Source organism: Rhinatrema bivittatum, chromosome 5 (genome assembly GCF_901001135.1).
Source record: "Rhinatrema bivittatum chromosome 5, aRhiBiv1.1, whole genome shotgun sequence".
In the NCBI taxonomy this organism is placed as follows: Eukaryota; Metazoa; Chordata; class Amphibia; order Gymnophiona; family Rhinatrematidae; genus Rhinatrema; species Rhinatrema bivittatum.
In genome coordinates, this window is record NC_042619.1 from 82,221,659 (window position 1) to 82,248,727 (window position 27,069).

The window sequence follows — 27,069 nt, forward strand, 5'->3', positions numbered from 1 at the left end:
TGGACCTAATTCAGCCGGGGCAGTATATAGTGAAAAGTGACCTAACTGACTACAGGCATGCAGCAAAGCTGGATATAAGCCGGGCATACTAAGGTCACCTGAGACAGAGGAGTTCAGAGTAGCAGGAGCATAGGGTGGGGGCATCTTACTCCATTCAGTGTCATCAAGAACAGAATCCCTTTACCTATATCATAAATCAAAGACTTGTAAATGTTTATCTAACGAATGCCCTTTATGCACCAGAGAAAGCTGACGAAAACAAACTTTCTGAAAGAATCTACTAAATTAAATTCACTTACTGTAACATTTCTCCACAACTTTTAATTCCTCATCAGTCTGTGTATACCTTAAACCAGTTCTCCCCCCTGTGACCTACTACACATATGAATCGCCTGGAGCTTTACATAACTCCCTCTCTTTACCTGCCAACACAGTTAACTCTCCAGCTCCCAGTGCCCTTTCAAGTACTGAAACTGCCATAACAATTGTAAGTCAGACCCCAATCACTGCAATGCGTTACACCATGGCAGAAATCAGACAGAAATAAAAAAAACCAGAGTTCCCTGTACGTACCAGGATCAGTCCAGACTGCTGGGTTATGCCTCCCCTCCAGCAGATGGAGTCAGAGAGAAAACTGAAAAGCACCCCCTAGATATACTGGTGTGCCACCTGCAATCCTTCAGTATTTCCTCTGACTCCAGCAGATTGAGAGGCATAACCTGCGGTCCTGTCTGTTCTGGCTAGCTTTCTTCTGAAAACATTTACAGGTGTTCTTTATTATTATTATGCTAACTAGATCAACTGGTTTCTTTCTTTGTTTTATTTAAAAAAAAAAAAAAAAAAAAAGAAGTACAATAGATATTTAGCTTAGTGGTTGTTCTGTTCGGTTACGCACAGAGTAAAGGCAGGCGTTGAGAGCACTGCTCTCACTGATTTTTCCCGGAATTAGTGTGTCCCTTTTTGGTCCTGGGGGAAAGCTTACCGGTGGGCCGGTCACCCTCCCCCCCCCCCCCCCATTGTGATTATACCGGAGTCTTTACTCTGAAGGGGGCTTTTCTTTCTGTTTGTTAAAAAAAAAAAAAGAAAAATTAATAATTGGGTTTACACCCGCTTGAGGGACACTTAAGTCCTGTTGGTGGCAGGCAGTGCTCTGACTTACAGCCCCAGCCTGCCGCGCTTGTTATAGCCTAACCAGGGACTCCGGAGGGGGTGGCCGATTTCACCCAGCGTTATCACCTCTTGCCTGAGTACTCACTTTTGGCGTGCTTTTCTTTGCCGGCCTCTGGATGCCGCGTTCTTCGGCCTGCACGGCCTGCGGGAGGGCGGGGGCGCGACTCTCCCGAGAGGGTCTCTGCTCCCGATGCATTCCCGGGGGCGAGGGACCCTTTCGGGGGCCGAGCGCTGCCTGCAGCGGTCCGGCTCTGTCCTCTTCAGCGCGGCTGGGGAGGGTGTCCGGAGCTCGATCGTCGGCCCCACCTCCCAGTGAAAGAGAGGCGGCGGCCATCTTGGACACGCGGCAGGCTCCCGATTCAGCGTCGGAGGAGGAGGATTCTCCTCCTCCCTCACCGCCGGCATTAAGCCCGTGCAGTGGCTCCGATTTAGAAGCTCCTCGAGCCCCCCCGGCCCGACCCGCGGGGGGGGCACATTTAAACGGCCAGTACCTTTTTCTTCAAAATTTGTGCTTTTAATGCACAAGGCTTTTTTACAGGCAGAGGCAGGTTGGGAGCCAGATGACCCCCCCCCCCCCCTACAAAGATTCCAAAGGTGACTCCGGTTCTCGAGAAAGCCGGGGCTCAGGAGAAGGCCGGGGCTCTCCATCGCATCTGCACGTCGTGTATCGGAGCTACAAGCTCTTTCATGCAGAGAACCGTTCTTGCGTATTTCGGAGTCCGGCGTGTCTTTGCGTACGGTACCTTCCTTCTTACCTAAGGTGGTATCGGCCTTTCATGTTAATCAGACGGTGGAATTGCCTTCTTTCTCGGCGACAGAGCTACAGTCTTCTCAAGGTCCAGATTTGAGGCGTTTGGATGTCCGTCGAGTACTCCCGAGATATTTGGAGGTCACCAATGACTTTCGGAGGTCGGATCACCTGTTTGTTTTGTGGCAGGGCCCCAAGAAGGGACTGCAGGCATCCAAGGCAACGATTGCCGGATGGTTGAAGAGCGCTATCGCGTCCACATACATTGGTTGCGGTAAGGCTGTTCCTGAGGGGCTCAAGGCCCATTCCCTGCGTTCTCAGGCGACTTCGTGGGCTGAAAGTCAACTAGTTTCTAGCCAGGAGATTTGCAGGGCGGCCACGTGGAAGTCGTTGCATACCTTCGCTCGACATTATCGGCTCGATGTTCGTGGGCCATCAGATGACTCCTTTGGAAGCAGTGTAATTCGATCGGGACTCTCTGGGTCCCACCCCATTTAAGTCAGCTCGGGTACATCCCAGCAGTCTGGACTGATCCTGGTTCGTACAGGGAAAGGAAAATTAGTTTCTTACCTGATAATTTTCGTTCCTGTAGTACCAAGGATCAGTCCAGACGCCCGCCCGAGACTGTGTTTCAGGAGAGTCCGCTCGAACTCCTTTCTTACCAGTTTTTTCGCTCTATCTGGTATACGGTAATTTGATACGGTAAGTGGTTACCCATTTCGTTTCCGGTTGGGTTTGGTTAATTATTTGAAGAATATTACTACTTGACTTTAAAGAATTTTACTACTTGATCTAGTCAGTTGATCTAGTCAGTTGCCATATTTAATGATTGGCTACTTTAGCGGAGGGGTTGTCTTACATTCCTTCTGCTTTGATATCGATTATACTGAAGGATTGCAGGTGGCACACCAGTATATCTAGGAGGTGCTTTTCAGTTTTCTCTCTGACTCCATCTGCTGGAGGGGAGGCATAACCCAGCAGTCTGGACTGATCCTTGGTACTACAGGAACGAAAATTATCAGGTAAGAAACTAATTTTCCTTTCAACCTATATTTTTCCAAAAACTTTACTTTCGTATGTTCCTTTAATAATCCCTCAGCCTTGCAAGCAGGGCAAGGGCTTACAACCACGGGCTACCTATCGCTGTTTTTAAACCTCTTTGTATTGGTTTTTCCAGTACAAATTTATTAACAAATATACAAACAAATAAACCAAAATCACTCTTAATAAGGTTTCATAGTCTACAAATGGGTGCCCCCAAAGTAAATCAAAATATATAGTGCACTTATATTTACAATTGGCCAAAGAAAATCTTTTACTTACTTATCTAGAAAATTAAATTTGCAAATTAATTATATAGGCATGATTAAATACTCACAGATCTGTCATCCCATGGGGGGCACTCACTTCTGTCTTCCGGGTACTACTTTTTCAATAACCAGTCATCCAGAAATCTTCTTTTCCTAGGAATTACTATGCAATAAACAAAACTTCGGACAAAAGCCAATTAAAGTCCGAGTAGCAGCATTAGATCTGACCCAGTCCAGCAGAGTCAGACGTAAGACTGCACAATAGATAGCCTCAGCTATCAGGTCCCTGTTCGGGCGCCATAATGTTATGTGCCACGCCATTTTTTATGACGCTTATGGCCAGGGAGACAAGAACACTTAGATTTTTATTGAAAGCATGATTTTTTATTGAACAAGATAAGTATTCTTGGGAGATGCTGTTGCCATGTCTCTGATAAACAAACCACCAGCATCTCATTGTATACAGGAAGTGATCCTTCTTTTATTTATTTATTTATTTATTTATTTATTTATTTATTTGTTGAGTTTTATATACCATCATTCGGTGAAGCCATCGTAACGGTTTACAAGATTCAAGTTGTAATTTTTTCTTAACAATTGTGAAAAAGGTATAACAGGATATATATAAAAAAACAGATGTTAAACATTACCAGTCTGGAAAAGACACAGGGGCTGTTTGGTGTTGGATGGAGACAAGGTATTTTTGTGGTTAAGGTTGAAGGTTCAAATGTGTGTTAGGATGATCAGAGGTAAGCATGTCAGTGTAGACTTTGCGAAACAGCCAAGTTTTTAGGTCTTTTTTGAAGGTTTTGAGGCTATGTTGGGTTCTCAGATCTTTTGGGAGGGAGTTCCAAATTGCAGGGGAGGTGATGGAGAAGGCTCTTTCTCGGGTTGTTGTCAGATGAGCATCTCTGATGGGGGGGGATGTTTAGACGTCCTGAGTTGTTTGAGCGTAGGCTTCTTTGGGGAAACTGGGGGGTTATGTTTAAATCATTTAGTCCTTGTTGCTCATTGTTTAGGATTTTGTGTACGATGGTCATGGATTTGTGTTCAATTTGTGCTTTAATTGGAAGCCAGTGTAGTGAAATCAGTGTGGGTGTTATGTGATCATTTCTTTTTGTTCTAGTCAGAATTCTGGCTGCTGAATTCTGCAGAATCTGGAGAGGTTTGAATAAGGTATTCCAATTAGTAGGGAGTTGCAGTAATCAATGGTAGAGAAAATGAGAAGCTGTAAGACAGTTCTGAAGTCGTAAGGGTTGAGGAACCGTTTTAGATGTCTTAGGGTTAGTAGTCTATGAAATCCTTCTTTAGTTTTGTTTGATATGTGGTTTTTGAATGAAAGCTCTTTATCAATGATAATTCCTAGGTTCCTGGTGTGGGTGGCAGGGAGTATAGATTTCGTTTGATTGTTAAGTAAAGGAAGGGGTGGTAGGGTTGGGTTTTTTGTCCATGAGGATAATTTCAGTTTTGTCAATGTTGATTATGAGTTTCAGTGAAGTTAGGAGATTTTTAATTGAGATAAGTAGTGCAGAGGTTTCTTTGTAGGTGTCTTCAATTGAGTTTTGGATGGGAATTAACAGCTGAATGTTGTCAGCGTAGATGAAGTGAGTGATTCCATTATCTTTCAGTGGTTGGCAGATGGGAAGAAGGTATATGTTGAATAAAGTGGCCGATAATGCTGATCCTTGGGGAACTCCAGTATTGAGGTCAATTCTTTTGGATGGGTTATTGTTAATACTTGGTAGGTTCTGTCAAATAGATAGGAAGAGAACCATTGAATGGTGATGTCAGTTAATCCAATTTCAGATAGACGTTCTAGCAATATTTTGTGGTTTACTGTGTCGAAAGCAGCTGAAAGATCAAGGAGAATGAGTAGGAATTTTTTTCCTTTGTCAAAGCCTCTTAGTATTGTGTCATTTAAGGAGAGAAGGAGAGATTCTGTGTTTAAATTTTTTCTGAATCCATATTGGGATGGTGATAGGATATTATTTTTTTTCTAGATAGTCATCAAGTTGGGAGTGTATGACTTTTTCGATGGTCTTGGCTATGAATGATAGGTTTGAAATAGGGCGGTAGTGTTAGCAGCGTCAGCCGCGGCAAGCCGCAACCGGGACCGGGTGTCATGGCCGCCGGCCGCGGCCGACCGCGACTGAGGCCAGGCCGACGGGCGCAGCAAACTTAACTCACCCGAGTCACCGGGTATGGTCGAGGGTGCCTGCGGGGGCAGGCAACCCTTCTTCTTCCCTCTCCCGGCCGCTGCCATCACTGAGTTCGGCAGCGTGGCTCCACGGCGATCTGGCTCCTCCCCCTCTGCTCTTTAGAGCCGCGCGCGCGGCTGAGGGATATTCTTAAAGGAGCCATGACAGGAAGTGTCATGGCTCCCCCTGAAGCTCCTCCCCTGGCTTCCTGTACTTAAGGCAAGGGCTGAGCATTCAGTCCTTGCCTTGGTATTGAGGTTCCTGCCTGAGTGTGTTCCTGGCTCCTGGTTCTTGGTTCTTCGTCCCGCTCTTCTCCCCTGCTCTGTGGATTGATTCTTGGCTTCTAACCTCTGGACTGGTGGACGTGTCTTCTCCTGGCTTGATCCTGGTACGCCGTTGGACCCTTCTCCTGGCTTGACCCCGGTATGGCTTGACCCCGGTACCATTCCTGCTTTAGAAACTATGTGTCCTAAATATTTTACTTCTTGGCATACAATTTTACATTTAGTAGGTTTTAATTTTAGTCCAGTTTCTGCTAAACGTTGAAAAACTTTGTCTAAATGTTCTAAATGGGTTTCAAAGTCTTTGGCAAATACTAAGATATCATCTAAATATAATAGAAGTATATTAAATACATAGTCACTCAGGGGCGGATTTTCAGAGCCCTGCTCGCGTAAATCCGCCCAAAACCGGGCGGATTTACGCGAGCAGGGCTCTGCGCGCCGGGAAGCCTATTTTACATAGGCCTCCCGGCGCGCGCAGAGCCCCGGGACTCGCGTAAGTCCCGGGGTTCTCCGAGGGGGGCGTGTCGGGGGCGGGCCCGGTCGTCGCGGCGTTTCGGGGGCGTGTCGGCAGCGTTTTGGGGGCGGGTACGGGGGCGTGGCTGCGGTCTGGGGGCGTGGCCGCGCCCTCCGTACCCGCCCCCAGGTCGCGGCCCGGCGCGCAGGAGGCCCGCTCGCGCGCGGGGATTTACGCCTCCCTCCGGGAGGCGTAAATCCCCCGACAAAGGTAAGGGGGGGTTTTAGACAGGGCCGGGTGGGTGGGTTAGGTAGGGGAAGGGAGGGGAAGGTGAGGGGAGGGCAAAGGAAAGTTCCCTCCGAGGCCACTCCGATTTCGGAGCGGCCTTGGAGGGAACGGGGGTAGGCTGCGCGGCTCGGCGCGCACCGGCTATACAAAATCCATAGCCTTGCGCTCGCCGATCCAGGTTTTTAGCAGATACGCGCGGCTCCGCGCGTATCTACTAAAATCCAGCGTACTTTTGTTTGCGCCTGGAGCGCAAACAAAAGTAGGCTATTCGCGCGCCTTTTAAAATCCGCCCCTCAGAGTAAGCTCCATTAACCTTTGGAATGTAGCTGGAGCATTGGTTAATCCAAATGGCATACGGGTCCACTCGAATAAACCAAAGGGAGTTGTCACTGCTGTCTTGGTTTGATCCTTTGGATCTATGGCTACTTGAAAATATCCAGATGTTAAGTCCAATGATGAAAACCAGGCTGCCTGACTTAAAGCATCTAGGGCTTCATCAATTCTAGGTAAAGGATATGCATCTCGAACCGTGATCTGATTCAGCTTCCGATAATCGCAACAGAACCTTATTGAACCATCTTTTTTTTTAATGATAACAGCAGGTGAGGCCCATGGACTACTGCTCTTCTGTAAAATGCCTTGAGCTACCAGATCTTGTACATGCCTTTTACATTCTTCATAAACATGTGGTGACACTCTTCTATAGCGTTGCTTTATTGGAGCGTGATCACCGGTATTGATAGAATGTCTGATTAACTCAGTGAATCCAATGTCAGTATCATTGACTGAAAATACATTCTTATGTTTGCTTAATAACTGTTCTAATGCAGAAGCTTGTGATGGAGTTAAGCTATCCCACTGTACTTTGATTGGTATATGACTTACTGGAATTGAACTTTCTTCCATTTCTTTAGTTTTTAATTCTGAGTTATCCGCCTTACAAATCTGTATTTCATGTCCTTCCTGTTTAAAATATATTGGAGCGGGAACATGTAACGTTTCTGGGACTACTACTTCTGCAATTCTGGACATTGGAGTAAGACGAATTTGATGTGATCCAGCATTCATTAATCGAATTGGTACTCTTCCTTCTTTGGGTGTAGCTAAGGTATTTGCTACTAAAAGATTACAAGGTACGGTTACAGTATCTGTAGCTGTTATGACTACCGAACCAGTCTGGATATTCTGTAATTTGGTACATTGTCCCTCTACTACTTTCTCAGACAATGGAGGTATAACTATTCCCTTATTTCCTATCAATTTAACGAAACCAATTCTTCCTGACTCACATTGTTGTAATTCAGCCCAGATTTTAAAAATACCTGATTTTTTCTTATGGTTTCCAGCTAACATTGATAATTCTTTGAATATTCCTCCCATATCCTGTAACACATTCATCCCAATGATTCCAGGTATCTGTTCTTCATTCTCACTTTGAATCCAATTTACATCTGGAACAATAAATATACACTTTTGCTGTAATGTTTGCCCTAAGCAGATAATAGTAGCTTCTATACATCCTTTCACTGGCAGATCTAAGCCATTTACTGCTACTAATCGGACCCAACTTGCATCTCCTAATTCGGAATTTTGTTCCAAATTCTCTTTAAAGAACGATTCAGTTACCGTTGAAACATCTGATCCTGTATCGATGTAACATTTTACCCTTATACCATTCATTACCACTTCTACTACTGGGCTTTTCCCGAAAGCTTTTTCTTTTTGTTTTTCTGAAATTATAAGATTCTTTTCAGTGGTACCATGTTGTGCTTTTATAGTACTAGCAGTCATTGCAGATGACGACGCACTGATTACATTAGTTTTCGGCTGTTCTTGTATTCCTACTTGAGATGATAGTGAAAATCGTGCTCCCCAAGTATTCTCTATGGGTTTTTCTGATCTACAATATCGAGCTATATGTCCAGGTTCTTGGCATCTATAACAAATATAGGCTCCCTGTTCATTTCTCAAAGGAGCTCTCCGTCTATCTATGTTTGCAGAGTTTCTTTCATTATTGTAGAAGTTTCTCATTCCTGATTGAGTTGGAACTACGTCTGTACTAATTTGTGTACTCTTCAGCTGAATCCCTCGGCACATGTCATTTATTTGTTGTGATATTTTCTCTTGTTGTTGCTGTAACTTATCTTGCTGTACACAAACACTAGTTACCATTTTAGTTAAAATTTCTATGTTCCTTGATGTGGTTTCATTTTCTTCAATTCCAGCTTTTAATGCTCTTACTGGTATTTCCCCCTTGCGAGTCAATAGTCGTGGATTTCTTTCTCTTTCTACTTGTATTGATTCATCTTCTTCTGCCCATTCAATAGCCTCTTGTATCAATTCTGGGAATGTCATTCTGGGATAATCTTTTAATCTTTTCTTCATTTCTCTTCTTAGGCCAACATCTCTTATTCCCACAATATACCTTTCCTTTAATCTTGCTTCCGCATTTCCCATACACTCAGGGTCTCTGGTAAGTGGCTCATTTTATTCCACTCCCCTCCTTCCCGTCTGCTCCACGACTGGCTCAATTATTCATGCTGCACATCTTCCGCCTACATGGACTGCCTCAACACATCACCTCGGATCGGGGCCCGCAGTTCACGGCTCGATATTGGCTCAACCTCTGCAAGAAATTCCAGATTTCGTTGGATTTCACTAAGGCATTCCATCCTCAGGCTAATGGTCAGGCAGAGCGCACCAGTCAAGCGCTAAAACAGTTTCTACGTTTTTATGTCAACTCTCAACAAAATGACTGGGCATCACTTCTTTCCTGGGCGGAGTTTTCTCATAATTCGCATGCTGGGACCTCTACGGGAGCATCCCCTTTTCAGATTGTCTTCGGTTGTCAACCCTGTCCGCCCTTGCCTGTACCCCTACCTGTTCCATCACCAGCAGCTCAGTTAACAGCTACACAACTGAAACAACTTTGGGCTCATACTCAAAAGATGCTACAGAGAGCAGCCCGCTCCGCTAAGAAATTCGCTGATCCACATCGACGCCAGGTTCCTCAGTTTCATCCCGGGGAGAAGATGTGGCTCAGCACCCGGCATATCTGTCTGAGGGTCCCTTCCATGAGACTGGCTCCTCGGTATATTGGACCGTTTCCGGTATTGAGACAATTAGGTCCAGGATCCTACCAACTTCGGTTACCTGCTTCATTGCGCATTCACAATTCATTCCATGTGTCTCTTCTAAAACCATTGATCCTCAGGTGGCCTAGTCGGAATCCACCTGAGCCTGCGCACCATCAAGCTGTGGATGAGACTATTTATCAAGTGCGTGAGGTGTTGGATGTCCGGAAATGGGGCACCATTTGGGAGTACCTCCTGACTTGGGAGGGATTTGGCCCTGAGGAGAACTCTTGGGAACCGGCAAAGAATATATTGGATAAATCGTTGCACAAAGACTTTCATTCAAAACACCCTGGTAAACCCAAACCTTCTAGGGGGAGGCCTAAAGGAGGGGGTACTGTTAGCAGCGTCGGCCACGGCAAGCCGCGACCAGGACCGGGTGTCATGGCCGCCGGCCGCAGCCGACCGCGACTGAGGCCAGGCCGAAGGGCGCAGCAAACTTAACTCACCCAGGTCGCCGGGTATGGTCGAGGGTGCCTGAGGGGGCAGGCAGCCCTTCTTCTTCCCTCTCCCGGCCGTTGCCATCGCTGAGTTCGGCAGCGTGGCTCCGCGGCGATCCGGCTCCTCCCCCTCTGCTCTTTAGAGTCGCACGCGCGGCTGAGGGATATTCTTAAAGGAGCCATGACAGGAAGTGTCATGGCTCCCCCTGAAGCTCCTCCCCTGGCTTCCTGTATTTAAGGCAAGGGCTGAGCATTCAGTCCTTGCCTTGGTATTGAGGTTCCTGCCTGAGTGTGTTCCTGGTTCTTGGTTCTTCGTCCCGCTCTTCTCCCCTGCTCCGTGGATTGATTCTTGGCTTCTGACCTCTGGACTGGTGGACGTGTCTTCTGGCATTTCTACGCAGAAAATAGCTATTCTGCACGGGTGGGGGGGGATTCTGCGCAAATTCTGCACTCCACAGTAGCGCAGAATTCCTCCAGGACTACCAGATGCATGACTTTGCACTTCTTGGCATTGATTCCCAGCTGCCAAATCTTCAACCACTCTTCAAGCTTTTTAAAATCACTTTTTCATTCTCTCTAATCCTTCAGGCATGTCCACTCTATTGCAGATATTAGTATCATCTGCAAATAGACAAACTTTACCTTCTATCCCTTCCACCAGGCTATTCACAAAAGGGTAGATTTTAAAAAATTGCTCGATCGCGTACTTTTGTTTGCGCACCAGGCGCAAACAAAAGTACGCTGGATTTTATAAGATACGCGCGTAGCCGCGCGTATCTTATAAAATCCGGGGTCGGCGCGCGCAAGGGGGTGCACATTTGTGCAACCTGCGCGCGCCGAGCCCAGCGCGCGCTGCCTTTTCCCTTCCCCTACCTAACCCACCCCCCGGCCCTATCTAAACCCCCTCTCCTTACCTTTATTCCACGATTTACGCCTGCGAAAAGCAGACGTGGATCTGCGCGCGTCGGCCGGCTGCCCCGCTCCGTGTTCTGGTCCCGGGGGCTGGTCCAAAGGCCGTGGCCACGCCCCCAGACCAAAACCACGCCCGCGTCATGCCCCCGAAACGCCACGTCGTTCGGCCACACCCCGACACGCCCCTTCCCGCCCCTTTTAAAAAACCACGGGACTTACGCGCGTCCCAGGGCTCTGCGCGCGCCGGCGGCCTATTCAAACTAGGTGCGCCGACGCGCGAGGGCCCTGCGCGCGTAAATCCGCCCGGATTTACCACTCTCATTACCAGAGATCTATTGACAGGTCCTTCAGCGGACCTGCCAGCACATAAGAACATAAGAAAATAAGAACATAAGATATTGCCATGCTGGGTCAGACCAAGGGTCTATCAAGCCCAGCATCCTGTTTCCAACAGAGGCCAAACCAGGCCACAAGAACCTGGCAAGTACCCAAATACCAAGAAGATCCCATGCTACTGATGCTAGTAATAGCAATGGCTATTTTCTAAGTCAACTTGATTAATAGCAGTTAATGGACTTCTCCTCCAAGAACTTATCCAAACCTTTTTTGAACCCAGCTACACTAACTGTACTATCCACATCCTCTGGCAACAAATTCCAGAGCTTAATTGTACGTTGAGTGAAAAAGAATTTTCTCCAATTAGTCTTAAATGTGCTACTTGCTAACTTCATGGAATGCCCCCTAGTCTTTCTATTATCCAAAAGTGTAAATAACCGATTCACATCTACTCGATCATGACTTCTCATGATCTTAAAGACCTCTATCATATCCCTCCTCAGCCGTCTCTTCTCCAAGCTGAACAGCCCTAACCTCTTCAGCCTTTCCTCGTAGGGGAGCTGTTCCATCCCCTTAATCATTTTGGTTGCCCTTCTCTGTACCTTCTCCATCGCAACTATATCTTTTTTGAGATGTGGCGACCAGAATTGTACACAGTATTGAAGGTGCGGTCTCACCATGGAGCGATACAGAGGCATTATGACATTTTTTTCCGTTTTATTATCCATTCCCTTCCTAAAAATTCCTAACATTGTTTGCTTTTTTGACTGCTGCAGCACACTGAGCTGACGATTTCAAAGTATTATCCACTATGATGCCTAGATCTTTTTCCTGGGTGGTAGCTCCTAATATGGAACCTAGCATCGTGTAACTACAGCAAGGGTTATTTTTCCCTATGTGCAACACCTTGCACTTGTCCACATTAAATTTCATCTGCTGTTTGGATGCGCAATCTTCCAGTTTCACAAGGTCCCCTGTAATGTATCACAATGCGCTTGTGATTTAACTCCTCTGAATAATTTTGTATCAACCAACAAATATGATAACCTCACTCGTCATATTACTTTCCAGATCATTAATAAATATATTGAAAAGCACTGGTCCAAGTGCAGATCCCTGAGGCACTCCACTGTTTACCCTTTTCCACTGAGAAAATTGACCATTTAATCCTACTCTCTGTTTCCTGTCTTTTAACCAGTTTGTAATCCACGAAAGGATATCGCCTCCTATCCCATGATTTTTTAGTTTTCTTAAAAGCCTCTCATGAGGACTTTGTCAAATGCCTTCTGAAAATCCAAATACACTACATCTGCCGGTTCACCTTTATCTACATATTTATTAACCCCTTCAGAAAAAATGAAGCAGATTTGTTAGCCAAGACTTACCTTGAGTAAATCCATGTTGACTGTGTTCCATTAAACCATGTTTTTCTATATGCTCTACAATTATGATCTTTAGATTAGTTTCCACTATTTTTTCCGGCACTGATGTCAGGCTTACTGGTCTATAGTTACAAGGATCATCCCTGGAGCCCTTTTTAAATATTGGGGTTACATTGTCCACCCTTCAGCCTTCAGGTACAATAGATGATTTTAATGATAGGTTACAAATTTTAACTAATAGATCAGAAATTTCATTTTTTAGTTCCTTCAGTATCCTAGGATGCATACCATCTGGTCCAGGTGATTTGCTACTCTTTTTAGTTTGTCAGTCTGGCCTACTACATCTTTCAGGTTCACAATGATTTGGTTCAGTTCGTCTGACTCATCACCCTTGAAAACCATCTCCGAAATTGGTATCTCCCCAACATCCTCATTAGTAAACATGGAAGCAAAGAATTCATTTAGTCTTTCTGCAATGGCCTTATCTTTCCTAAGAGCCCCTTTAACCCCTCAGTCATCTAACGGTCCAACAGACTCCCTCACAGGTTTCTTGCTTTGGATATATTTTAAAAAGTTTTTATTATGAATTTTTGCCTCGACGGCCAACTTCATTTCAAATTTTCTCTTCACCTGTCTTATCAATGTTTTACACTTAACTTGCTTATGCTTTATCCTATTTTCTTCAGATGGATCCTTTTTCCAATTTTCGAAGGATGTTTTTTTGGCTAAAATAGCCTCTTTCACCTTACCTTTTAACCATGCCGGTAATCGTTTTGCCTTCCTTCCTGTTATGGTTTTGAGATGTTTGAGTGGATTCTCGGGGTACTGTGGAGGTGACCACGCCCACAGGGAGGAGCCCTGTGAGGAGCCACAGTACCAGGCTAGACTTAGGACGCGCAAACACAGAGATTTGTCTTTTATTAAACAGCTGATGAGTTCCACCAGAGGTGGCAGTAGTGAGGCAATCCAGATATAGCAGTCCAGGGATCCTCAGCAGAGGAGACCTGTCTTACAGAAATGGTTAGGGAAGTCTGGTTGCAGGTTCCCAGTGCAGCAGAGCTGTAGATGAGACAGACTGATAAGTTAGATTACTCACTAAGTTGGTAGCTGATGGTAGCAATTCTAGTAGACAGAAGTAGATGATTACAGGCACCGAGGCAGGGAAAGCAGGCCCTTGAGGAGTGAGTACCTGATCCTAGTAAGGCACCTGAAAGAAAGCAAAGGGCCCCCCGAGGAGCGGGGACCATTGTTAAAGAATACCCCGAAGGGTAGAGAGAGCTTCCAGCAGCAGCATGGAAGCGGCAGTTTAGCTTAGACCGGACAAGTCCAGTCCTTGCTAACTCGATGAGCTAGCAAACAAGGGCAGGCTAAATACCCGGATGGCGTGACGTCACTTGAGGGGGTCGCCCACGAGGTTCCCGCCATGACGTGGATAAAGACGTGGGTGGCGCTCTTGCACGCACCCTAGGAGGCCCTTAGGAAAAACATGGCATGAGGCTTTGCCATAGCCGTTCCAGGGACGCTGGAGAGAGCGGCAAGTAGACGTGGCGGTAGCCATCTTCCCAAGGCTAGCAGGAAGAGCAGAGAAAAAGGTGAGGCACAAAGGTCGAAGCCGTCTGAGACAGACGGATGCAACACTTCCACCTTTCTTAATACGTGGAATACATCTGGACTGCGAGTCTAGGATTGTATTTTTAAACAATGTCCATGCCTGTTGAACACTTTTAACCTTTACAGCTGCACCTTTCAGTTTTTTTTCTCTGAGCTCCCTCACTATCCTGGGATCTACCTCATCCAGCCCCATGACCTTGTCCACTTTCAGTTTTCCTAGCTCTTCCCATACATTCTCTTCTGTAACTGGAGTATCGTCTATTTCAATTTTTCAAAATTACGCAGAAAGGACCAGATTTTCGTACCTACGCGCGGGCATAGATTTGTGCATGCAACCCTGCGCACACAAATCTATGCCCGATTTTCTAACATGTGTGTGCAGCCGAGCGCATGTTATAAAATCCAGGGTCGGCGCACGCAAGGGGGTGCACACTTGTGCACCCTGTGCATGCCGAGCCCTAGGAAAGCCCCGATGGCTTTCCCTGTTCCCCCCGAGGCTGCTCCGAAATCTGATCATGCGTCAGTCTGAGTGACTTTAGAAGGCTTTACTAATTCTTCTGAGCGTGGTCAATGGAAAATTCCCCCATACTTGTATCATGACCAAGCCTGACAAATGGAAGAAATTTGAAGAATTTAATAAGGAGGACATAGATAACCCATTGCTCTTTTTGGAGATGGCAAAAGCTGTACTGAGGGGAGAAATAATGGCATATGTGGCCAGACAGAAGGAAATGAGAGCCAAATAAATTTTGTTTTGTTTGGTTTTAAATTATTTCTATACCGTTTTTGCAATTATATAATTGATCAAAGCGGTTTACATGGAAAAGCAAGTAAGAGCTGATAAAAGAAAATTTAATATTAACCCAGCTCCTTAGCATAAATCTCAATTCTTGGCCACTCAAGCTGCTTTAAACACTCTAATACACCAGCAAATGAAAAAAGCCTATTATATTATAAACATAAGTTTTTCCTATATGATAACATGGCAGTGTGTATGCTTGCCAATGTAATACGTACTTGGCAAGGGAGAGCTTATATAGTCTCTTTGAAATCTCCAGGAGGTCTCCTGACTCAAGAATCTAAAAAGATTGGGGAAATCTTTTCTGTATATTAAATAAATTTATACACTTTGGAGCCTAATGATCTGGAGGCAGTAGAGAATTACTTACACTCAATTGGCCTCTCTAAACTGACAGAAAAAGATCTTCAAGCACTTAATGCCCCTCTGACTCTGTTAAAGGTCCAGTCTATTATAAAGGAAAAAAAATGTCACCATTTCATGAGGCCCTGGGTCCAAATTCTGATTGGACAGGAATGTCGTCCAGTCCCCCCCCCCCCCCCCCGAGGAACAATATATGAAGCTCTTTTAACAACTGGGGCATTTCCTTTAGGGGCTAACATAGTCACTATAATAGTTCTATCTAAACCAGGTTGGGACCCTTTACAACCTGATTCCTATAGGCCAATCTCACTATTAGTAAAAATCATGGCTGATCAGTGCTCAATGATACTGCCTTTTCTTATTTCCCCAGAACAGGCAGGGTTCACTAAAGATAGGCAGGTACCATAGTTTCTAATATACTCAAGGTGCTGGCCTCAATGGCTTATTCTTCTCAAACAAAATTGATTAGACTTAATGGGGTGAATTTTCAAAGACTTCTGAAGGTGTAATGCATGTAATATTGACATATTCATGCATAAGTAGCCTCTGTGCTTGGTAAGCAAGTTTTGAGAAGGACGGGAATATGAGCATGCTGTTTGCTGCCTTGTGGAACAGTATGTGGATACAAAGAGGGTGTTTCAAGGGCATTATGGGGCAGGGTTTGGGAGTATGTACACATTTTATAGATTTTATAAACTGAATATGCATGTATATCATCTACCTGCTAATCATGTCATGGATATTATATCGGACACTTTTTTTCTGCATTTTCTGGGTGGGGGTGTGGGTGAATAGATGGAGTATGTGGGCGAACTGGTGGAGGTCTCACTGAATTGGTGATGTCAAGTATGCAGGCAAGTAAGTATTACATAAGCAAGTTAAGCGCATACATCAGCCAACTTGATGAAATATTTGCCTTCACGCATAAACTGAGGGTTGCAATTAATTAACACACAAATGTAATTGTTATAAAATAAGTGCAATAAACATTGAAAGAATGTATATGTACTGAAACATACGCCTGTACTTTTGAGGCGGGGATGCCTGCTATTATATAAACTGTGTGGCTTTCACTGCAGAGTTTATAAAATATGGGGGGGGGGGTTAAGTTTAAATGCACCTACTTATGCATGTAGGGGCTGATTTATATATACTATTGAAAATTATCCTCAATATGTCTCTCCTGTGGAACTGACTGCTGGCGTTTATTGTTGATAGGATGGATTTGCTCGACCTCTGACAGCAGTGCGTGCAGCGGGTTACTCCAAAACAGGTTTCAGAAGTAAGGTTTCCAATATTTGAAGGAAGTCATAGGAACAGGTGTTGATGTTTCTTTCCATTTCTCAGTATTACACATTCATGACTTTTATTTTACAGGATCCATATTTGATCCTCTTGGTCAGTCACGAGGTCCTGCCCCTCCTTTGGAAAATAAAAGTGAAGATACGTATGTAATTGTAGTTTTTTTATTATCATTAAACATAAATAGGGTACTCTTCAGTCAGTTAAAAATAGGGTTTAACTGTCCCAGTACCAGTTTATGATCCATGTAAAAAAAATTAAGAAAAGTGCAAAGTGATAAAGAGATTGTGCACAGTAAGTTCATATGACAGTTTATAATATCTAATGAAATTGGGATCTTGACCTGATTGAGTACCTCAGCTCCTCTATAATGGAACTGATCAGTTTTTAGCTAGGTGACCAGAGAATTAGATTGGGGAGAACACTGGATGTGCTGTACTTATATATCAGTAGGGCTTTGACACAATTCTACATGGGTATACAACGAGGTTAGAAACTGATTGAATGGTAGTCAAGAAGAGAAATATAGTTCACTCCAAGGAAAAGAGAGTTACCAGTGGCATTCCATAGGGATCAGTCCTGGGTCCGCTTCTGTTCAATGTTTTCATAAATGTTATTGCAGAGGAGTTGGTAGGAAAAATGTATCTATTTCTAGATGGCGCTAAAATGTGCAGCAGTATCGCCATTCCTGGAAAAATGAGAAATAAGCTAAGAAGGCTCGAGACATGATTGCTAGTTAAGATTTAACACAAAAGAATTGCAGATTGTTGTATTGCAGTGTAGCAAATGATAGAGGTGAGGGATATGAGAGTGACTGTATTTGATGATTTCAAAGTTGCTGAATATAACAAGACAGTGGCAAGAGTTAAAGGAATGATAAGGTATAACTAGTAGAAAAAAAAAAAGGAGGTGATACTAGCTCAGTACAAATTATTCTGAGACCTTATCTGAAGCAGTCTGAAAAGGCCACCACAGTGCTGATAAAATTCTTTTTTTATATTAGCCCAGACGAAAAGATTAAGCAGCTAGAAAGAAAAGTGAATGAGCTGATCGAAGAAAGCTGTGTAGCCAACAGCCGTGGCGAATTAAAACTGGTATGTATGTAGCACTTCCCCCATTTCAGTGCTTTATCCTAGACTAGGGATGATACAGGTCCGGACAGGGAGGAAGATTTCTCTTCCGGAGCCTCAGGCATTGCCTGTCACCACCTCTGTGACGACTTCACAATTAAATTCAAAACTCTTCAGCAGTTACAAATAGTGAAGCATAGGGAAACAAAAATCAGAAGAAACCCAGAGGAATAAAGGGGTCCCTCCAACCCCTAGTAAGGCGAAAAGGTTAAACTAGTAGGAAAAAAAACTCCACTCTTGAGTCTGTAGTAGGTGTACAAATGAAAGTCTTTACTGTAACTTAAAAAGGATGGTCCAGGCCACAATACCAAAACTCAAAAACAGCATCAGAAATATGATGGCAATGAATATTATTGTCAATTTGTCCATTTTAGGAGTTAAGTTTTTTCTCACTTCACTTGCACCATTATCCATGGAGAAAAAGTTATCACTCTGTAATGTTGGGTAACTGGAATGGGGTTCCAGCATAAAGGCAATGAAAAGGTAGAAGAAAGTGATAAAGAAATGCCATTAAATAAGTAAATAAATAAATAGATAAAATATCCCCAGACACAAAACTGCAGGTTCCTGTTCATATCCCAGATCAGTCCAGACGCATGGGTTTTTCAACCCTACCAGCAGATGGCAATAGTGTCAGTAAAGCTTTTCTTCTCTGTGTTACTAAAGATAATATGCCATCTTCAGTCCCCCAGTATTTCTCTGTCTCCAACAGATTGGTAGAGGTGCAAAATCTTCAGCTGGATGAAATGTGATGCCCAGGAGTGGTCTGCAAAGGCTATCCTCCTGGTCAAGTATAGGTGAGCAGAGAGTCAGTGGCCCTCGGTATGCTGCCAGGAGAGAGAGATGAAATCCAGTGTGCTGGTTCCCGCATTTATCTCCCATTCCTCCTCTCTATGGTGCACTCCATTGAGGCTCCTCAAAACAGTTGGCAGGTAAGTATTTAATTTTGATTTTAAGTTTAAAAAAAGAAAAGAAAAACAATAGACTACTTCAATCAGCTGGAATAGGGGAGTACAGATTAGGCTCTCCCACAGTGCAGGTTGATGCTGTTCAGTGTATGCTGAGGGGAGGTAGAAAGTGTGTCCGTTGCTTTAGGGATGGACACGATATGTGATGTCCACTCCATAGTCAGCGCTCTCGCTATTTGCAAGCAATTAAGTCAGGCAGTTCCTGGCTAGCCGCTCTCAGAGCGAGTAGAAGAGTGCTGCAGCCACATTGTAAACGCTCCTGTATAGCACAAGCAAATCTTTCTAGCAGCACCATTCCCTGTATGTACCCGGATCAGTCCAGACCATGGGTTGAGCCTCCTGTCCAGCAGATGGAGACAGACCAAAACTGAAAGGGTATCCTATATCAGGACAGAGCCTACCCTGCAGCCCTTCAGTATTTGTCTGTCTGCAGCAGGTTTCAGACAGCTCAATCTGCGGTTCCCTGTTAGCTTGCCCTTCCCCTTTGGGGTTTCTTCTTTGCTTCTTTTCTCTGGGGGCAAGCTCAAGCAAGTATTAATTGAAGTTATTTCTCTGTAAAAAAAAAAAAAAAAAAATACTAGTTTTATTTTCTGTCATTTTGTTGACTGTGTTAGGAAGACAGCCCTGTCTCCCTCGCTCTTGGGGTTCCTAGGGGGGCTTTGCCCTTGACTTGCTCAGCCTAGGTTCCTTTCCCAGTGACCTCCTTATTGGGGCGATACTGGTGGTGCCAGTCACTCCCCCTCAGCCTTCTGCCTTGCCCTGGGACGTCCATTCCTCAGGTGCATATTCAGGGAAGCACATTCCCCTGTAACTCTCTGCTGTAAAAAAAAAAAAAAAAAAAGAACAGTAAGAGAAAACAAATAGTAAATTTGTATTTTTTCTGTGAAAGTTCAGTGGCAGTAAGGTTTTGGCTTTTAGGGAGGGAGCGGGATTCGATATCCTGCTCCTCTCCTCTGGGTCTCCCCTATCAGCTATTTTTTTGTTTCCCTCACGGCTGTGCTGATTCTCTCATGCCGCATTCAAATTTGTGCTTAGCCTGTGGAGAGCTGGCCTCCCGGCTCTCCAGAGAATGGGGTGTGCTCCCGATGCCTCCCGGGTGGGGAGGGCTCCTCCGTGGCGGCACAGAAAACTCAAGCCCGGGGACGGGCTTCACGACACATGGCCAGGTCGTTCCCGACCCGGCAAACCGCGGGAACGGCGGACATCTTGGGTTTTTCTTCTGATGCAGATTCTGCCTCTCGAGGCAGAGGAGCTAGATTTGCCAGTTTTACCCCCCGATTTGAGCCCAGTGCGCTCTCAGGGGGATGTCCCGGACCCCCCCTCGTCTCCCTCGCCCCCTCCCCCCAATTTACTTCAGATTTTGTGCTCCTTTTGCACAAATCATATCTAGCTAGCCTACAGGAGGAGGAGGACCCCCCCCTGCTTCCCCCCCCCCTCCGAAACTCCCTCGGATGCCCACGACGTCCCCCCACGGTTCCAGATCCGCAAGACCCTGTTCAGGTGCGGGTGGTCCCGGGAGCCCCCCTCCCTGTGAACCCTCCACAGCTCACCATGGACCCTCTTGATGAATTTGATGAGGAGGCTTTGGCTCAGGCCCCCCCACTCAAGGTCGACAATCCCCGCGTCCTCCGGTTATTTCAGCGGGAGGAGCTGGAACCTCTCATACCTTTCGTTCTCCAGGAATTGGGGATTGAGGCTCCACAAGATGATTCTGTGACGGTGGCGATTCCACCAAATGCGGACCCGGTCCTGGCGGGACTTAGGGCACTCCCGCGAACATTCCCATTCCATCCTATGCATAAACTGCTTCTCTACGGGAATGGGAAGCCCCTGAGATGGGCCTCCGGGTCAGGAGGGCTATGAATAAGCTCTACCTGCTCCCCGAGGATTTCCTGGACATGTTGAAGATTCCAAAGGTTGACTCTTCTGTTACTGCGGTCACCAAGCATACAGCTATCCCAGTGGTGGGTGCCACAGCGTTACGGGATGTTCAAGACCGCAAGCTCGACTTTTATTTGAAGTGGATCTTTGAGGTCTTAGCTCTTGGGGTCGGGGTGACAATCTGCAGCAGTCTCATGCAGCGGACAAGCCTTAGGTGGATGCAACAGTTACTCAGCACCCAGGACCTCCCGTCTGCAGAGGCAGAGCAGGCGGAATGCTTGGAGGGCTCCATTGCATATGGCGCAGATGCCCTGTATGACTTGCTTCGAGTCCAGGCCAAGGCAACGGTTTCCGCAGTTTCGGCCAGACGCCTACTCTGGCTGCGCAACTGGTCCACGGACTCTTAGTCGAAGGCTCAGCTGGGCACACTTCATTTTAAGGGCAAGTTGCTTTTTGATGAGGACCTGGACTAGCTTATTGAATCCTTGGGTGAGAACAATGTCTATAAGCTGCCGGAGGACCGCCCTAAACATTCTAATATCTGCAACAGAGTGGATACGCCTGAAGGAGTAGTCGGAGAGAACAGGCTCCAGGAACTGGGGGCGATTTATCCCGGGTCCATTGCAGGAACAAGGCGCCGGCCAGTATTCCATTTACTTTGTCATGCCCAAGAAGGACAATGTCTTCCGTCCAATCCTGGATCTCAAGCGAGTCAACCGAGCTCTCAAGGTTCCCCATTTCCGAATGGAGACCCTGAGGGCAGTGATAGCGGTGGTCCGCCCCGGCAATTTCTAGCCTTCCTCGACTTGACAGAGGCTTACCTTCCCATACCGATTCGCCGGGAGCATCAGAAATTTCTCCGATTCCACATCCTGGACCAGCACTTCCAGTTCAGGGCTCTACCCTTCGGCTTGCCACCGCTTTTACCAAGATCATGGTAGTCGTGGCGGCTGCACTCTGCCGAGAAGGAATCCTTGTCCACCCTTATCTGGACGACTGGCTTGTGCAGTCGCGCAGTCGACAGGGTCCTGGCTCTTCTCACTTCACTCGGCTGGATAATCAACTTCTCCAAAAGCAATCTCCAGCCCTCCCAGGTCCTGGAATTCCTGGGAGCTCGCTTCGACACTCGGGTCGGGAAAGTTTTTCTCCCAGACGCTTGGGCACTCAAGCTCATCGATCAAGTGCGCAGCTTTGTTTACCTGCCGCTTCCCACGGCATGGGATTATCTGCAGGTTCTTGGGACCATGGCTTCCACTATCGACCTGGTCCCCTGGGCGTTTGCGCATATGCATCCATTACAGAAAGCGTTGTTATCCCGCTGGCAGCCGGTGTCTGAGCAGTTCCAGGAGACCCTACCTCTCTCCGACTCTACCATTGCAGACATACAATGGTGGCTGTCACCGGCGCACCTCCTGAAGGGGATGCCTTTGCTGACTCCTTCATGGGTCATAGTCACGACGGATGCCAGTCTCTTCGGGTGGGGGGCGGTTTGTCAATCTCAAGCGACTCAGGGATACTGGTCCCCACTCCAGTCCCGTTGGCACATCAATCGCCTGGAAGCCCGTGCAGTGCGCCTGGCTCTCAAGTTTTTTCTCCCGCCGATCTGCTGCAAAGCGGTTCGAGTTCTGTCAGACAGTTCTACCACGGTAGCTTACATCAATCGTCAGGGGGGTACTCAAAGTCGTCTGATGGTGCTGGAAGCCAGCAAGCTCTTCTACTGGGCGGAGAGGCACTTGGATCATCTAGCTGCCTTTCATATAGCAGGCAAGGAGAATGTTCAAGCCGACTTCCTCAGCCTTCAATGTCTCGATCCCGGCGAGTGGGAGTTGTCTGACGAGGCAATGGAGCTGATTGTTCACAGGTGGGGTCTCCCTCACCTGGATCTGATGGTTACTTTGGGCAATGCCAAGGCTCCCCGATTCTTCAGTCGTTGGAGGGAGCATTGCTCAGAAGGAGTAGATGCGTTGGCCCTCCCTTGGCCTCCCGACATTCTCCTCTACGTGTTTCCGCCTTGGCCATTAGTGGGAAAGATTCTCAGGAGAATAGAGCTTCACCGAGGACCGGTCATTCTCGTGACCCCCGATTGGCCTCGCAGGCCATTTCACGGATCTGGTAAATCTGGTGACGGACTATACTCTTCGCCTCAGCCATCCCCCCATCTTCTTCGGCAGGGTCCCGTATATTTCGATCAGGCGGATCGCTTCTGTCTAGCGGCATGGCATTTGAACGGCGACGATTGTGGAGAAAAGGTTATAAAGAAGAGGTTATCTCCACTCTGCTTAGGGCTCGTAAGCAGTCTACGACTCTGGCCTATGTCCGTGTCTGGAAGGTTTTTGAGAACACCTGCGCGGAATGGGGTGTTTCGGCGCATTCACCTTCGGTTTCTATGGTTCTCACTTTCTTTCAACGGGGGCTATCCAAGGGTCTTTCCGTCAGCTTGTTGCGCGTACAGGTTTCCGCCCTCGGTTCCCTCCTGGGCACCATCGAGGGTCGGGCGGTGGCCTCTCATCCAGATGTTGTCCGTTTCCTCAGGGGTGCTAAGCACCTGAAACCGCCCGTCCGGCCCACGTGTCCTTCATGGAGTCTAAATTTGGTTCTTTGGGCTCTTTGTTCGGCCCCTTTCGAACCTCTCCATCAAGCTACTCTTAAGGACTTGACGCTCAAGACTGTCTTCCTGGTTGCTATTTTCTCCGCCAGGAGGGTGTCGGAGCTTCAAGCTCTATCTTGCAGAGAACCTTTCCTGCAGTTCTCGGATTCGGGCATCTCTCTCAAAACCGTACCTTCTTTCTTGTCGAAGGTTGTTTCCTCCTTTCATGTTAATCAGTCGGTGGAGCTCCCCACGTTTTCTTCTGAGGATATCGCGGGATCCGGGGGCAGTGACCTTTGCCGCCTGGATGTTAAATGCGTCTTGCTGTGTTACCTTCAGGTTACCAATGACTTCCGGGTCTCGGATCATCTTTTTGTTCTGTGGAGTGGTCCAAATAGGGGCAAACAAGCTTCTAAGACTACAATCGCTCGGTGGTTGAAGGAGGCGATTTCTTCGGCCTACATCTGCAAGGGCCGGGCGGTTCCTGAAGGCTTGAAAGCTCATTCCTTGCGTTCTCAGGCTACTTCTTGGGTGGAGAGTCAGTCGGTCTCTCCACAGGAAATATGCAGGGCAGCCAAGTGGAAGTCCCTGCTTACCTTTGCTTGTCATTACCGCCTTGACGTACAGGCGCCAGTCTTTGGTTCCTTTGTCGTCAGGTTCTTCGACGGGACTGTCTTGGTCTCACCCTTTGTAGGGAAGCTTTGGTACATCCCATGGTCTGGACTGATCTGGGTACAGGGAAAGGAAAATTTAGTTCTTACCTGTTAATTTTCGTTCCTGTAGAACCACGGATCAGTCCAGACGCCCTCCCGTGTTCTGTCCGCTCGAACTTTTTCCTGTTTTGTCCTTCTTATAGGAGTAATTTGTGTTTCTGCATGGCTCTCTTGGATTTTCATTACAGGCACCGGAAGCATCTTTCACGATGATCTGGAGTAGTCATGCAAGAGTGTTTTAGTCACACAGTTCATTCAATTGTTCTATTGTTTGATTGTTTACACTAAGTTACTGGTTATTCTGTTACTTGCTTGACCTTATGTCTTTTACTGCTTTGACAATGCTTATACTGAAGGGCTGCAGGGTAGGCTCTGTCCTGATATAGGATACACTTTCAGTTTTGGTCTGTCTCCATGGCTCAACCCATGGTCTGGACTGATCCGTGGTACTACAGGAAAGAAAATTAACAGGTAAGAACTAATTTTCCTTTGTAATCACTCCCACTGAGAGCAGGAAGGGGAATCCTGGGGCACCATGGCAAGTGTTTTCACTTAGCACAAGCAGTGTCAGTTTTGCAGCACTATTGTGATACTACATTGGAGAGCGGGAAAAAGGAGTCCTGTGACGCCAGGGCAAGTGCTTCCTCTCAGCACAAGCAGTTAAAGTTTGACAGCACCATGTTTGCTGGCTCCCGCTGAGAGCAGGAAGAGCAGTCCTGTGGCGCCAGGAGAAGTGTTGCCTGCTCTGCGCAAGCAGTTAAGATAGGGTAGCACTATGTTGTTAGATCCCGCTGAGAGCGAGAAGAGGCATACCGTAGCGCTATGGCCAATGCTTCTGCTCAGTAGCAGCATGGGAATCTCTCCCCCTGCATGTGGGAGTGACAGAGACTGTCAGCGCCATTACAAAAGTTCCTGCTATTGTGATTGCTCCCACCAGGTGCGGGAAGGCGAATTACGCAGTGCATGCTAGGCACATTCCATTCCGGACCACCAGCTATGGTTTGCTGGGGGGGGGGTTGAATTCCATTCAGGAGGATCACCTCAGATCGGGTGGCTGATTAGCTGCCAGTTGCAAGCAGGTGACAACTTTTTCTCCTGAGGGAGTCCTGAGGGGAACGGGTCCAACGTCCATTTTAAGTCTTCCTTTCATTTTCTAAAATGAAGGTTTCAAGCAGTTTGTGAGCTCAACAGATATTCCTGAGGGTTACAGGACAATCTGTGGTATTCCAGGAACGAAAATTAGCAGGTAAGAACCAATTTTCCTGTAACAGTCCCCAAGTACAACATCCAAAACTCTACTTTAGTCAAAACTTTCTTCTCAACTGGGATTAGCTCCTTGAGTCCTTATATAAAAAATATCACAATTTATAGAGGTCACGTGATGAGGTGAGCAAGGAAAGACATGATTCCTACAGCTTTGAGTTCCTTCCTTCTAAATCCCCTACCATCAGGATCGCAAGTTATAAATTTTACTCCTAAAACCGCATCGGAGGTGACCCTGAATCATTTCAGCCAGTTTGGGCTGCTTACTGTGGGGGCATGTCCACCCGATTGTCTAAGAAAGGAAAGGAGAAGCCAGCAACAGTGAAAAGAAAAATGGCTGTCATGAGTGCCTCTTCTAACGTGATAGGGCTTAACGAAACTGCTGTGGCCGAACTAACAGCAGCAGTTATAGCAGCTCTTTCGCCCAGATTTGATGATTTGTTTGTGCAAATCTCCTGTCTGGAGAACTTAGAGGGGCGAGTGGGCCTAAATGAAGATGACACGATGGTGTTGACTGCTAAGATTGACAAAACTTGAAAAATTGGTCGGAGCCCAAGCGGATAAAATAGATGATCTAGAGAATCTGTCCCAATGCTCTAACTTACGGTTCATGGGATTTCCCAACAATATCTCAGATGGTAAGCTACATTAAATTTTGGAGCAATGGCTGCCATCGGAGTTGGCCCTAACTGATACTCAAGACCGTATCCAATTTGAGAGAGTGCATTGCGTAGGCTCTGTAGCTGCAGATAGAGCGAAACCAAGAATCGTGTTGGCAAAGATTTTGAATTTTGCCCACAAAATCTGCATTCTTCAGGTATATCTAAGAAGCAAAGACCTCCAATATGATGGGCAGCGCATATTAATATTTTCAAGACTTTTCGGCGAAGGTCTCCACTCTACACAGGGAATATGGGCCGATATGTTTGGAGCTTGTGAAACGGCAGACTCTGTTCGCTCTGCTCTGTCCTGCCAAACTCAAGATTTGAACTATACAAACACTGAATTGAATTACAAAACTCAAGATTTGGACAGCTCAAGGAATCCGGTGGTATGAATCAGTGCAAGAGGCTAAGGCCTATCTGCAAGCCCTACCACTGCCAGCATCGGCTGATGCCAAGACTTGACAACTTCTTGCTGGCGGCAGTTTGCATGTCCTGTTTCATCTGAAGGAAGGGGAAGACGAAAATGTTATCAGTTTGTTCGAAACATTCGACTGACATTCCTGCTGTGCCGCAGACATCAAGGGGTGATTTTTTTTTTTTCCTGTTAGTGACAGGTTCATAACCGAGCTTGGACATATCTGATCAAGGACATTCATTTTTTTTCTTTCAGTACAGTTTTGTACCAGGATGGATAGCGATACACACTGCTTTTGGTTTTTATTCAAGAGCATTTCTGGATGGCTTGTTTAGGTCCAGTGAATTCCCGGGGTTTTAGGGGCTCACATGTGATATTAGGTGGTATATGCTATTACCATACCTGTTCTGTACATTACTTCTAATACTGTTAATTGCTGATTAACAGTGTGACTTGCCCAGGGGAGAAGGGAGGATAACTTTTTGGATTTTTTGGGATCTCCTGTGTATTATGTGCTCTTTTTCTGTGCTAGAGGGAAGGCACCCAAGCACATCTTAGTGCCTTATACTCTCTGGGCCGGATTTTATAAAGTTGCATGAATGCGTACTTTTGTTTGCGCACCAGGCGCGAACAAAAGTACGCGGATTTTAATAGATATGCGCGTAGCTGCGCGTATCCATTAAAATCCGGGGTCGGCGCACGCAAGGCTGCCCAAA

General features: G+C 46.4%; 1 protein-coding gene across 1 annotated transcript in view; it reads left to right on the top strand.

Annotated features, from left to right (window-relative positions):
• The window catches only part of LOC115092047 (intraflagellar transport protein 88 homolog), a 353,514-nt gene that overhangs the window by 65,549 nt on the left and 260,896 nt on the right, over positions 1-27,069 (top strand). Inside the window, exons 7-9 of the mRNA XM_029602513.1 lie at positions 16,648-16,711; positions 16,807-16,876; positions 17,735-17,825. Coding sequence (XP_029458373.1) covers positions 16,648-16,711; positions 16,807-16,876; positions 17,735-17,825 — 225 coding nt within the window. The remainder of the gene's footprint in view (positions 1-16,647; positions 16,712-16,806; positions 16,877-17,734; positions 17,826-27,069) is intronic.